At 40.9% G+C, this 14,566-nt stretch overlaps 1 protein-coding gene and 1 pseudogene across 1 annotated transcript; one reads left to right on the forward strand and one right to left on the reverse strand.

Moving 5' to 3' along the window:
* The first annotated feature begins 811 nt into the window (after positions 1 to 811).
* LOC121798292 (short-chain dehydrogenase TIC 32, chloroplastic-like) lies at positions 812 to 7,306 on the forward strand. Its single transcript, XM_042197213.1, has 9 exons — positions 812 to 875; positions 2,966 to 3,010; positions 3,084 to 3,315; positions 5,948 to 6,027; positions 6,112 to 6,265; positions 6,362 to 6,410; positions 6,713 to 6,818; positions 6,966 to 7,012; positions 7,124 to 7,306. The coding sequence occupies exons 1-9, from the start codon at positions 812 to 814 to the stop codon at positions 7,283 to 7,285; spliced, it is 939 nt and encodes a 312-aa protein (XP_042053147.1). The 3' UTR covers positions 7,286 to 7,306.
* A 92-nt stretch (positions 7,307 to 7,398) lies between these two features.
* On the reverse strand, positions 7,399 to 12,768 carry LOC121800584 (annotated as a pseudogene).
* Positions 12,769 to 14,566: the final 1,798 nt, after the last annotated feature.

A 14,566-nucleotide genomic window follows, 5' to 3' on the forward strand; every position in this document is an offset into this window, starting at 1 on the left:
GAAGGTTTCTAGTTTCATTATAGCGTTGGCAAAGCTAAGGCTCTTACGTCATGCGTCAAAATTAATAGTAGTACTACGTATGAGAACTATTCAAAAAAATATGTAATACAACCTCCTAATCCTAATCAATTTTTAATTTTTATATCAAATAAATATCTAAATCTCTAACTCCAAACTCACTAAAAAAGTTTCGAATGATTAAATTCACTATACAAATTGAAATTGGAATGGCAGAAATATTATATTATTTTTTTAAAAAAAGCTAGGTCTAATTTGCAATTAAGTCACCCAATTAAGTTTTTTTTTAAACTAGTAGTTGTACAAATTCAACACTTTTAGGCTAATAGGACATTGAATTCCAATGAATGAGAAGTCGAGCCTAGACCCAGTAAATGGACGCAAAGTCATCATTATCCATACTTATAATAATACTAACTGTTAATTGAAAATAATAATCACTTCAAATATTGAGATGGGATCACAATAAAAATGATTTTTTTTAATAAAAATGCAAGAGTACTAGTAGTAAATAGATAATGAGGTGTATTTTAAAAAAGTGGAAAAAGGAGGTGCAAGGTGTGGGCTTTAGCCGCCACATATTTGATATCCCTTTCCATGCAACCCCCCACTTTGCTAGAGACAGACATACAATCTCCAGCCTAACTATGTATACCATAGATGATTAATTTTCATGAAATGTCTGAGTCAGAATCTCTACTTCATTTCATTAAATTAAATTATTGACATACAATCTTTCTATATATAGGAATTGGTATATTGAGATTATTTACTAGTACTAATTTGTAATGAGATGTGGCTGTTCATGAGAAATGGGCCTTCTGGATTTTCTTCTGCTTCCACAGCTGAGGAAGTATGTTACGGACGTCCTCCGTAACGTGACCGGATGGCGATCTTCGCGCGAGTTGTTATGACCAAACCTTCGACGTGCTCGAAGAAAAGTTCACGATTTGCCGGTTCTCGGACGTTCTCCGATGAGGAGCAATAGGGAACGATAATATGCTCGTTGCACAAGTCAAATTTAGGGAAGATATTTCATTGATTCATTGATTGATTGATTACAATGATATAATCTCTCATATTTATAATACTAGAATACTACTACCCTAACTTATTGAATAAGAAACAAATATCTAAATATAAATTGGAAAGATATGGTAAATCAAATATGCAACTAAATAATTGGGATATGTTCGTATCAACTCCCCCACGGTTGAAATTCACCTTGTCCTCAAGGTGGGAACCACGAACCATTGACGAGAGTTGAAAGCAAAAGTTTTAGCAAGGCGTCTCCTCCTGGATCAAACACGTATCGAACAGCTGAATGTCTCCCTTTATCACCTTTGTCAAAAATCAACAAAGGAGACCTAATGTTTTTGGCAAAATTCCATGCCACAACAAAAAGCTTGTTCACACCTCTCAGAATGCTCAAACATGGAGTACCTCCTCTCTTAAACCAACAATTCTCAACATCCATCGATGACATTTTAGCAACATTGAACGATGTGATTATCTTCTCCACTTCACCAATAGAACCATCTTCCTCTTTATCTTCTAGCAATGTCTCCTCCTCTTCACTAATATCTGGGTTGTACAGCTGCAAAATTAGGGCCGGTGAGGGCGGGTCATCGTGTAACAATTCGCCCTCATCTCTACTGACGTCAGGGCAGCACGACGGTGCTGGTGGAGTTGAAGGCGGAATAGCAGCGACAACAGGTAGCGAGGGGCTAGATGGATCGTGACAGAGATAAGGATGTGAGAGGCGTCGGGATTCCACGGCATGAGGATTTTTTGGGGGCACGTCCGACGAATAGGGTGGGTGCCTTAAAGTCGAGGTCGTGTATTACCTCGGCTGCTCGTATGAAGAATCCAAGTCGGTGTAGGGCGACTTCCGGTATAGCGGTGGTTCCGGCAGCGGAGGAGCACGAGTTTCTCCAACACAGTGACTGGAAGTTTGGAAGGCCGGATCCCAGCCAGTTGGACGACGCCTAGGCGCTCCCGAATCGAAATCCGCATAGGGTTGTCGTCCATACGCTGCTTTTGACGCATGTAAATTTTTCACACGGCGATCGATTTCTTCACATCGTGATTCCAGTCTGGACTCTAATTTGTCAAATCGGGCCATGATCTTCTCCAGCCCGGCGGAGAAAATCTCGCTCGATCCCAGGAAGGCGCGCGAGGGATTGCTGCCTTCCGAATTATCGCGCAGGGACAGCACCGGTTGACCATCCCAGCGGCGGGGCATCGCCGACAAGCGACGCGACGGATCGGGTGGATCCAAGTGGTGTGAGACGTAGGGTGATTCTGGATCAGGCCACGACGGCGGACGGAGTACTTCCACCCGGCTGCTCGGAGGGTCCCAACAGGTTACACGGCGAGGTTGGACCGGCTGGTAGGGACGGAATGGTTGTGTGGCCTGAGGGAAGTTGTATTGACGACGGCGGTAGCCGGCGTAGTCGTATGACATGTCGACGGGCTGAAGCGTGGGTGTGGTAGAGATGGTGGTGATGCGGCTGACTTTTTTTTTATATATTGGTGATTTGCTTGGGAGATATGGATGAACGAAGACGGAGGATGAGCTCTCAATGAAAGCACCAGTTGTTACGGACGTCCTCCGTAACGTGACCGGATGGCGATCTTCGCGCGAGTTGTTATGACCAAACCTTCGACGTGCTCGAAGGAAAGCTCACGATTTGCCGGTTCTCGGACGTTCTCCGATGAGCAGCAATAGGGAACGATAATATGCTCGTTGCACAAGTCAAATTTAGGGAAGATATTTCATTGATTCATTGGTTGATTGATTACAATGATATAATCTCTCCTATTTATAATACTAGAATACTACTACCCTAACTTATTGAATAAGAAACAAATATCTAAATATAAATTGGAAAGATATGGTAAATCAAATATGCAACTAAATAATTGGGATATGTTCGTATCAAAGTAACCAATGGAATTGATGCATCTGGCCTCAATGCTATTGTTACAGGTCATCTCCTTTATCTCAAATCTTATGTACTAAGAGTTTTTAGTAAATAGTAATTTGAAGATTGAAAGTGCAGGGGCATCAAGTGGTATAGGATTGGAAACAGCACGTGTTCTTGCAAAGCGTGGTGTTCATGTTGTGATGGGAATAAGAAATATGGGTGTTGGAGAGAAATTGAAACAAGGAATCATCAAAGCGAATCCAGCTGCTAAGGTTGATGCCATTCAGTTAGATCTCAGCTCCATGCAATCTGTTCGAAACTTTGTGTCCCAGTTTACATCGTCAGGTCTACCGCTGAACATTTTGATGTAAGAAACAAACAAACATCATATTATGTTACGAACGTCCTCCGTAACGTGACCGGCTATCTATCTTCTCGGACGGATAGGGTGATCAATCCTTCGACAAGCTCGAAGGAAGGCTCACGGATTTGCTGAGTCACAGACGTTCTCCGATCAGCAGCAAATAGGGAACAATAATTATACTAGATACTCAAGACAAGTTTAGGGAAAATATTATATTGATTGAATTCATAAAGTGATAACAATAACTCCTATTTAAAATGCTACTAACTTAATGAACAAGAAAACAAAGATACAGAAAAAGATATGCAAATCCCTAATATATCTAAACTAAATATTAATAGTATAAGACTCGTATCAACTCCCCCACGGTTAAAATCCACCTTGTCCTCAAGGTGGGAACCACGAACCAAGGACGAGAGTTGAAAGCAAAAGCTTTAGCTAGACGTCTCCCCCTGGATCAAACACATATCGAGCAGCTGAATGTCTCCATTCATCACCTTTGTCAAAAGTCAACAAAGGAGACCCAATGTGGTTGGCAAAATTCCACGCCACAACGACAAGCTTGTCCACGCCTCCAAGAATGTTCGAATCCCACATGTCATTGCGCGGAGGGATCAACCTTGCATCGGTATCGAGCGATGTTGATCGATAATTCATACTTGTAACATCACTGATACTCAAATCCACACAGACTCCAATAATTATGCACCAACCGGTGTAGGCACTATCTCCTTTCTTGCCCCAACAATTCTCAACAATAGATTTGGATTGCACTTGAACAACATGGGGGAATGAGGCGATGACCTTCAGCACTTCCTCTGTGGAATCGTCCTCCTCTTCATATGCCTCTTCCTCATTCCTTTTACTTGAATCATGAAGACCATCATCGTCATCAATTTTATCCACCTCTATAGCTCGTACTTCATCATCTACTAATTTCTTCTCATTGAGCCGCAAGTCAACTTGATTCAACACTTTTGCATCACCCTCAATTCCCAAGTATTTCTCTTCACAAGAAACAAGCTTCGTAGCGGAGTGGAGGCTCGGGGAACGCAGGCAAGAGGGCGGGCGTTGAAGCAGGGGCTGCTTCACAGTCGTGGGCAATTCGAGGCAGGCCTCAGCTTGACGGAAGTGAGTCGTAGGATGGCCGCAGGATGGCGATCGTTGCTGATCCATGTGTAGCGGCGGGGGCGGCGCAGCAGCAGGGGTCGGTGGCGCTGCGCGGTGGTGACTTGGCTGTGGTTGTTGGTCGAGCACGTGCTGTGGATGTGCGGGGGTACGGGGGCTTGGGAACGTGGGGTGCAGGTGCCGGTTCCCGGTTTGGGGCTGCTCTCGCTGCTGGCCAGTATACGCGCTAGGTGGGAATCGTGACGGCACGTCTGAATCAGCGTGAAGAAAGCCCCGGGGGCCGAAAGAGGGGCGCGTCGTGTGTTTTGATGCGGGAGTGTCCGATGTCCCATGATGCGTCGGGCCATAGAACAATTCTGGCTCTGGTACCGGCTGTGGCGGTGGTTTCGGCAGCGGAGGAGCGCGAATCTCTCCCACACGACAACCAGATGTTCGGGAGGGCTGATCCCAGGAAGTCCGGCGATGCCTCGATCCGGAATAGAAGTCCACATAGTGTTGTTGTTCGGACTCGTCCCTCCCCAGGTATCGGTCCTGCGGCCTGTCCCAGCACGTGCGGTGCCGAGGCTCGGGGCGATTGCGGTACGGCGCCCGATGAACGTTCTGCTGCGGAAGACGGTCGTCGCGCCAATGTAATGCGCGGGCAGCGTCTCGTCGACGACGGATATCCCCACCACGGTCTCGTCGTCCGTGGATGAAAGGCCGGTGGACATCGTCTTCTGCCGCCCAAGCGTCGCGTGGGGAGTGATACCCTTCGTCATCAAGTTCATCCGAGAAATAGTGTGGATCATGTTCGGGAACGCGCGGCGCTTCCAACTTCTCCAGCCTGAGTTCCATTCTGTCAAATCGCGCCAAGATCTTCTCCAACCCGGTGGAGAAAATCGCGGTTGTTCCTGCCACATCGTGCGGCGCCTCGGCGACCGCCTGGAAATTGCGTCGCGGATATCGCGGCTGATCGTCGCCGCTGGCGCTAGAAGGAGGGGGCTGATATTGGTGGTAAGTAGCCATAACTAATAAGGGAAAAAAATGGAGGGTTCGGTGGGTTTTTTTTTTTTTGGTTGGTGAAATATGGGTTATGGATGAAGAAGGTGGAGGATGAGTACGGGATGAAAGCACCAGTTGTTACGAACGTCCTCCGTAACGTGACCGGCTATCTATCTTCTCGGACGGATAGGGTGATCAATCCTTCGACAAGCTCGAAGGAAGGCTCACGGATTTGCTGAGTCACAGACGTTCTCCGATCAGCAGCAAATAGGGAACAATAATTATACTAGATACTCAAGACAAGTTTAGGGAAAATATTATATTGATTGAATTCATAAAGTGATAACAATAACTCCTATTTAAAATGCTACTAACTTAATGAACAAGAAAACAAAGATATAGAAAAAGATATGCAAATCCCTAATATATCTAAACTAAATATTAATAGTATAAGACTCGTATCATATTACCAATGTGAATAATGTGCTAATTATGCTAATTTTCCAACTACTCTCTCTATTGTCAGTAATAATGCTGGAATCATGGTGCCGCCTTTCACACTGTCTCCAGACAACATAGAGCTGCAGTTTGCTACAAACTATTTAGGTATTAGCCTAATTAATTAATTAATTAATAGTACCATGTAGCTATAAGTGTTGGAAGAAACTCCTACATATTTGTTGTTTTCAGGTCATTTCCTTCTAACACACTTGTTACTGGACACGATGAAGAAGACAGCCCGTGACACAAAGAGGGAGGGGAGGATTGTGAACCTCTCCTCAGTGGCTCATCGTAATTCGTACACAGAAGGAATCCGATTTGACAAAATCAACGATGAAAAAAGGTCTGCAAGTTCATTTTCATGCAAGACCTTTTTTTTTGGATGTATTGAGGATTAATAAGGTGTATGATTGCAGTATTTCATCCCTAACATATGCAGTTATTCTAAGCTTATACTGCACGCTAACGAGCTGGCTAGATGGTTAAAGGTAATCTGCAAGCATGTTTTCTCCCATTATTGTGAAGGACTCATTTTGAACATAACTTGAATTAGATGATACTACTATATATGCTAAGCTGAAGATAGCAAAAACACTATAATTAGTTAAATAATTGTATGTGCTCAAGTTTGGGTGAAACAGAGCTCTATTTCATCTATTCCTCTTGTAAAGCAGAGCCCTCTGTGGATATTGAAATAGAATTATCTCAATTAGCAATCACGCTAACAAAGTCTTTTACTATATCTTGTATATCGAAGTTGTTGACGTGCTGCATCAATTCTCTTGAATAGGAAGAGGGTGCAGACCTAACAGCAAATTCAGTTCATCCTGGAGTAATCACGACCAATCTTTTCCGTCATCTTGGTATTTTTGAAGGTAATCTTGGCATTTTCGAAGGTAAAGTCATTTCATGGGTTGATATCTTAAACTGAGACTCAACTTTGAGAAAGTTGCAACGCCTCATCCTTCAATTTCATATCTTCATTGTACAATGATAGTATAAGGCATACTCGCATCTCAGCAAAATTGTTTCTGTTTATTCAGGTTTAGTGAGCAGCGTTGGTCGACTGGTGCTCAAAAACGTTCAACAGGTAAGCTCAGTGCATACTAATCAAGGCGAAAAATGCAAAAACATTCAAAAGTAGTGATGAATTCTGCAAGTGATTTCTGGTGGTTAAACTGATGTGTTGCTGAATATGAAGGTGGCCCCAACTACCTGTTATGTGGCGTTGCATCCACAGCTCAGAGGCGTCAGCGGTGAATACTTTTCGAACAACAATTTGGACAAGGCAGATGCCAAGGCTACTGACAAAGATTTGGCTGCTAAACTTTGGGATTATACAATGGACCTGATAAATAAATAGGAGTAAATCATTATATGTATACCAAACAAAGCATATACATTAATAGTCACATGTAATAATTAGAAAAATAAGACGCATACACACACAGAGACAAAATGTACAATTTGAGAGAGTTGATGCAAATCTGGATTGATTATATCTCCAATTTCTCTTAGTGCAGAAACAATTGCAATTGTAATATAAATAGTTCTACAGCTATTGTCATCTGGGTGATAATTGCTACCCTTCTATTCGATAATGTGCATATACATTTTTTTTCGCAGACTAAAGATTTAACAATGACTATACAATCGAAGCTGTAATCCCCAGGCCAATCAACCTCTCACTAGCTCTAGCAAGGACCAGTCAGTTACATGTCAAAGTTTCATATTAGGACACAAACTTTCTAGAAGTTGCATCGTCGTTTTGGGGTTAACCAGTGGCGACTCTGGTGGGAATAGGAAGGCGGGGCGGGGCTGATTTTGCGTGACAGTAAGTGCTGCAAAAAGCAAGTTGCTCAGCATCTTCATCTCTGCTGTTCAAAATAGCACCCCCAACAAATAAAACAATGGTGATGGTTGGTTGCATAGTGTCCCCAAAAAAGTGACTACTCAACCACCTAACTCCTAATCTTGTCGATAATGAATAAAGCTATAATCCAGGTGTATGGTGGCACTGCGATGCAGCTGAAGGGGAGAGATCCAGTGACTGATTTAGCTTGGCTGGATCTCTGAGGAGTTGCTGAGACACGCGATCAGCCAACACCGACTGTTTATCATAAAGTTCTCCGTTTGCAGTCCTTACGAATTGCTTTCCAAGAGCATCATTATCATAGGATGTCAGTTCCCGGAAAGCATGAGATCCTGACTGTCCACCTCGGAGAATGTCTGGATCCCAGTAAGAGTGGCTGCGCGGGGGCAACTGCAAGTTTCCATTCCCATAACCCTCCTGCGATAACATAGGCTGATTGTGGAATGGGATGGCACCAATACCACCAGTAAGAGGTGTGGATGAACCGGATGTCGTGCGGGGGCTTGATATAGGTGAAGGAGACATTCTTCCACTAAAGTGTTGAGGCGACCTTGAATGTAGAAGAGGACTCCCAATTGGAGAGACCGGACATGATATGTTCCTTGAAATGTACATGTCACTGGAAAGTGAAGAAAAAGAAAATATAAGTCCGACATAGTAACTACTAAAACATTTTCTTTCGAACCAAGGTGTGAACTATCTTTGGTAAGAAGATTGTTCATGTCCTACTTTTACATGGCGAAAACGAGTAGCCAAACTATAGAAAGGGACAAATCAGGAGAACAGATGCATGCAGAGAGAGAGACCTAGAATGGAAATTGGATTTTGAAACTCGAAATGAATGGATAGACAGTCTCTCTGTATCTGGTTGCTGAAGACTTCTTGTGTCACCCATGCCCTATAAGAAGTGCAGAGACCGTCTTAGTAATAAATACACAAGAATACATAAAAATGCAAGCACTTTTATAGTGGTGTAAATTAAAGCTCCAATACAAGACTTATTAAATACTATATCCCAACTGATGACCTTGTCCATATGAAACATTCTAGGATCTCTCTCTATCAGTCAGGAGTTTCCTTGAGTTATAAAGGAGGGTTTGGATTGGGAATCTCAGACAAAAAACTTCGTAATTTACTTTTAGATCAATGTCGGTGGTTGAGGATCAATAAGCCATTTGCATTTCCATATATCACCAACCAAGACTCTAAACATGATAGTCAAAGAACTCTACCTCAAGCAAGAAGACAATTTGCTAATCACAATTAACTTAAGCATATACAGTTCTGCTTTATCCGATCATGAGATGTTTATGCATATCCAGTTGATAAAAAACCATAGAATACATTAACCACATTTTTCATTAATCAATGAGGGTATTACAACCTTCAGACACCAAACTTTGAGGACCTTTAGCAGCACACATGAAGACTGTTTCAATTAAGGCCAAAACATAAGATAGAAACAACATGTTAGAGCATCATCTTCCTTACAAAAAATGATGACAAGTTGCATCTAAAAATCTTAGTTGAGTCAGGAAGCCAAGATAAATTAGGAGCAATACCACAGATTTTGAAGCATTAGTCACTGGAGGATGATCTGAGGGTGTTGGACCAGGTATTTGTTTCTCTAGAGGCACAACATTTTTCACAAAAGAGTGCTCCAAAAGTTGAGCAGCTGCAGGGCGATTCTGTGGAACCCTCTGCAAGCATAGCCTCACAAAGTCTTTCCCTTCATCTGAGAGGTGATCTGGAATTGTTGGAAGTTCCTTGCTATTTCCAATCTTGAACATAGCTGCGACCTTAAAGACCAAAGTGAAAAGTCAGATAACCCATCAATACACTGAACATCAAATCTACAACCACAGAGCTCAAAGTACTGACCCCTTCATACTGGGACCAAGGTGGCTTTGATGTCGCCATTTCTATAACAGTGCATCCGAGACTCCATATATCAACAGCTAAGCTGCATCCATTTGAATTCCTAATAAACCTAAGTGAGCAGCAAAAAATTAACATAGTTTTGCAAGACAAGAAAGGAACCCATAAGGGATTTCATTTTCAGGATCCAAGAAATAACAGAATGACTAACCTCAGGTGCCATCCAGTAAGGACTACCCTTGAATGATAAAGGACAAGAATGCCCTGTAATCTGTAAAAAAAAAGCAATATCAAATACTCAACCAATAAAATAAAATCGCAGGTTGCCACTAGAAGAATTAAAGCCAGGAGGATCCTGACCCTAGTATAAGCAACATAGTAGTTTCTTTGCCACAACTTTTTGGATATTAAACCTAACCAGCCATATGTATACTAGTTTCTTTGCCACAACTTTTTGGATATTAAAATTTAGACTAAGTTAGCTAGAAGAGTACAAGCTTACATGCTTTGCCATCCCAAAATCTGCCAACTTAACACGGCCATTTGGGTCCACGAGTATATTGGCTCCTTTAATATCCCTACATATATGTGAAGCATTGAGTGCATGATGATGTTTACTGATACACATTTGCATGAAAATTCTGACAAACATTGACCAAACAAAAAAAACCCACTTCACCTGTGCACAGTGTTTTTTAGCATGTAAATATGCAAGCCCTGACAAAATTTGCTGGGTGTAACTGCGGATGGCTGATTCTCCTAATTTTCCATAGTCCTGAAGAATCTTATGGATGGAACCACCAGATACATACTCCAGATATATATATAATTTATCCCCTACCTGTTAAGGGGTAATTCATCAATACAGAATCAGCCGAAGATAATGGAAATTGACCAGTGCACCATTGAAGATGAATTTGTACATCAAAAAACAGTGGTTTCTATAAAAAAGACCGCTTAGTTACGTGCAACGTTTCTTTTTAACTGTCAGGTGTTTAAGCCAATTAAAAACCAAGGCATTTGGAAACTAGACTTTGCAATTCTAGTTTCCAGTGAGTCTTATCAAAGTTTACACCATCAATATTTTTGAGTCTCATCAAAGATTACACCATCAATATTATTTAAGAGTTAAACTGACCGTTTCAGATCCATAATTACTGCACAATATTAGGATGTCTCAAGCGACTCAACAGCATGATCTCCTGCAGGAAACATAAAGATTATGTAAGAATCTTCAACTGCCTTCCAATAAATTCCAAGGCCAAAAGACTCACTTGTCCCAACTGCTTTGCACTTTCCTTCGATTTTGCATCATCAGAAAATAATGTAACCTCCTTCATGGCACACATTTCCCCAGTTTCACTGAACCAAATAGATCAAACCGATTACTCAGGATGAACAATAAAAATGCACTAATTTGATTCAGTAAGCTTCAGAGATTCATTATTCATAAAAAAATAAGAGCTTCCACAGGTAAACAGAAACACGTTATCACACCTGTTAAACCCAACATACACATGTCCAAATGTGCCTCGACCAAGCAACCTCCCTTTCTTCCAGCGTGAGCCAGGGCTTGTTAGATTCTCTGTTCTTCCAGGACTACGAGGCACAGAAGGTGGACGTCACAGCTGAATTTTGATGAGAGAATGGTGAGGAATTGGAAACTGATATGGGAGGAAGTGGCAGAGCATAACTTGGTTGTTTCTTATCATCAGGCCAGTTACCCTGAGACTCAGAATGTACCCCTCCAGCTCTAGGATGAAGTGGTGTCACTGCACCACTATGAATTCTGGAACTAGGGCCAGGACTTGTCATTCTAGGACTAGGATTTGGAGAATATTCTGGGCTCCCTCGACTGGGCTGCCAAAATAATTGCCCAGACATATCTCCCCCCATTGAGTTATGACCCGAAGTCTGACCTGACCCAGGTGAGCATTGGCCAGATCCAAGAAACGGAAAACTCAGTGTAAAGCTTCCCAGTTGTATAAACAGTATTTGAAACTGGCTCATAACCAGAGGCTCTCATTGGACTTCTAGAAGGACTTGACCTTGAGCTATCTGGAGCACTGGAAAAGGCACCATGCTGCGGAACTTGTAATTTGCCATGTGACCATTCAAATGTCGCCGCCTTCTTGGTGGTGAAGAGTTCAGATGTTTATTGGAGGAAGGTTTACAGGAACAGGTGCGACCTTAGAATTATTGGTGCTAGAGGAGCCTGATCCTTAAGAGAAATGCTTCATGGAAGAAACACAGGAGAGACTCATTTAGTAAGACAAATACCACACATTATACATATGTATACCAAAATGAGAAAATGCACTTCTGATATAAATTTCAGAACCCACTCACCTTGAGGGGCTGCCTGCAGCAGTCCTGCGCCCAATATCATAGTCATTTGCAAGAGGACTTCGCTGACGTGAATCAACTGGATCATCACTCTCAATAGAACACTCACTACAGACTGAAAGCAACAGCCAACTCAGCATCCAATTCGGCAAGGTTCCAGTCTCTGACGGATGCATGCAGGCCTGGGCAGATGGTAGAAATAATGATGGTTTGGACTTTTCTGGTTTTGGTTTTGCTGTTTCACTTGTTCCAGAATCAGTACGACTGACATTGGCTGGGCGGAGGCCTGGCACAGGAAGTGGCTGTGATTGAGGCCTTTCCACAAAACTTGACATCGCGCTACATTCTTGGAAGGTGATGGAGACCTCGACGGAGCACGTGACTGAGTCCCTCTTTCTGAACCAATGTCACTTGAACGTCTTCTAGACCCTGCTGATCTACCAGAAGATTTACTTTCGGGACTCTTGAACTTCTTATGAAATGTGTCAATGAAACTTTCCTTGGTAGACTTCTTTTTCGCTTCTTTTGACGATGACTTTCCCCACCATGAAGGCCAATTTTCTGCAAACGGAAAGTACAGACTCTAAAGCTTTAACACAGAGGTGAACATAGTCTATACAATAATAACTACTCCTATATATCACACATGACATTCCACTCTATCGGAGCCACTAAATAGAATTGTCATGAAACCTATCTTTCGCATCAATTTTTTCACTCCAGAACCAAAAGATATTTACCAAACCCATAATATAAGTGTCTATAAACAGAAAGCTAGATATCCACACAAGAAAATCCATTAATCATAGTTCTTCTTTTCTTTCTTCTTTCCTTGTTTATAGTTTACTTTTGGTAAAAAAATAAGTGGTTTCGGGATGCATTTCAACGAGCCGCACTCCATCTTGCACTTTCCCATTGACTACTACAATGACAATGGAACCAACTATTATTGAATCATGCTAAGTTTCAAAATGTTGAACTCGTCAAAACTAGAAAAAATTACTCCAAAATTTTCTCTCTTTTCTAATTTACAGCGAATAATAATATGATCAACTGATGCTCATGATCTCCGAAAACTAGTACAGCAACAAAATGCAATCGCTATCTCCAGTATCCAAAATCAGAGTTCTTACTACAGATCTAACCATACTTCACACTATTTCCGCCACAATACCTAAAAACAACCTAATTCACAGGAAATCATCGCAGCAACTAATTGAAAATCTGACCTCAACTTGGCAGCTCTCTCACATCCCTAGAGCGAACCAACAAACAGCACACTTATTCTGCATAATCTATCCCAAATTTGAGTGTACGGAGTTTAAACAAATCCCTAGCCCCCGAATGCTTAAGGACTACGCCGTAATAATTCGAGTGCTTGTGTTGTGAGAGTGAATTCAGATTATCACAAGAGATCGCGTAGAGAGAGATAATGGAGTGAGTGCATAGAAATGGAGTTGTCTGAGTGAAGAATTTAATAATAGCAGCAATTATTGCAATTATTATTTTTCATTAAAGAAAAAGGACACTAATTTATTGTAATTTTGGTGGAATAATTTTAAATGGAATTGAATACTTACCTTTATTACGATATTTTTCGTTTTTTGAGGGATAAACTTTTTTTCCGGTGCGCTTTGGTTGCTTTTGAGGTATTCCTTTTTTGTACTTTATTTTTCTATTTATTTAATAGTGAAAACTTACTTCATTTTAATAGGGACAACATAGTACCTGAAAGTAACGACGTCGTTTGTAAATAAGATCATTTTCGGTCATTTTTAAATACTGTAATAAATGTTGCCTAATTGTTTATTGGTCTAAATTTTAATTAGATGGAGTCAATAAATTAGGGCAGGTAATATAACTAGAATTGAATAGTTGACAGGTTTTAGATTTGAAATCAACATGAATATTACATAGATAGTTAATTAGTAGTAATTATAGTATAATATGTTATGTTGGATTTTTTAAATAAAATGCTATATATGTAGGAAATTTACTATGGTTACTAATGGATTCAATTTTAAATATGGATATTTATGGAAGTACATGACTCGTCACAACGTATCAAACTTACTTGATCTATTTAGTTTAGATGTATCATGTATGTATCAACTGTAAGTGGAAAATCATGGTGATTTTAAGATGTGGTAGTTCATTGAATAAATAAAATTTTAAATTAAATTCAAACAAATTAGTACTATAGAATTTTGATAGGTATGAGTATTTATGGGTTGTATTATTGTATTTACTTGATGAATAACCAATATATGTATTTCTAGTTGTTGTAATATCATTAGAATATCGTAAATACATAATATAGTTTGCTCTATATTGAGTTCAGAGTAATAGTAACTTTTAATCAATGTTAAAAATTGGAGTTATATTCATCCATTTTCATGTATGCAAAAGAAAACTAAATAAAAATTTGGTTTTCAAATACTCCTATATGGGATATGTGTATGACTTAATAAATTTGGCCATACGTGTTTTAATTTAATTTCACAATAACAGAAATTCATAGGTTTCGAGCAGCTGCACAGTTGTTTT

The sequence above is a fragment of the Salvia splendens genome, chromosome 4 (assembly GCF_004379255.2).
Source record: "Salvia splendens isolate huo1 chromosome 4, SspV2, whole genome shotgun sequence".
Lineage (NCBI taxonomy): Eukaryota > Viridiplantae > Streptophyta > Magnoliopsida > Lamiales > Lamiaceae > Salvia > Salvia splendens.

Bases quoted from the DNA above. Each gene is read 5' to 3' on its own strand.
- LOC121798292 (XM_042197213.1), top strand. From the start codon at position 812: ATGTGGCTGTTCATGAGAAATGGGCCTTCTGGATTTTCTTCTGCTTCC. The intron at 876-2,965 runs GTTACGGACGTC...TTCGTATCAAAG, and splicing joins TTCCACAGCTGAGGAAGTAT to TAACCAATGGAATTGATGCA. The intron at 3,011-3,083 runs GTCATCTCCTTT...TTGAAAGTGCAG, and splicing joins CCTCAATGCTATTGTTACAG to GGGCATCAAGTGGTATAGGA.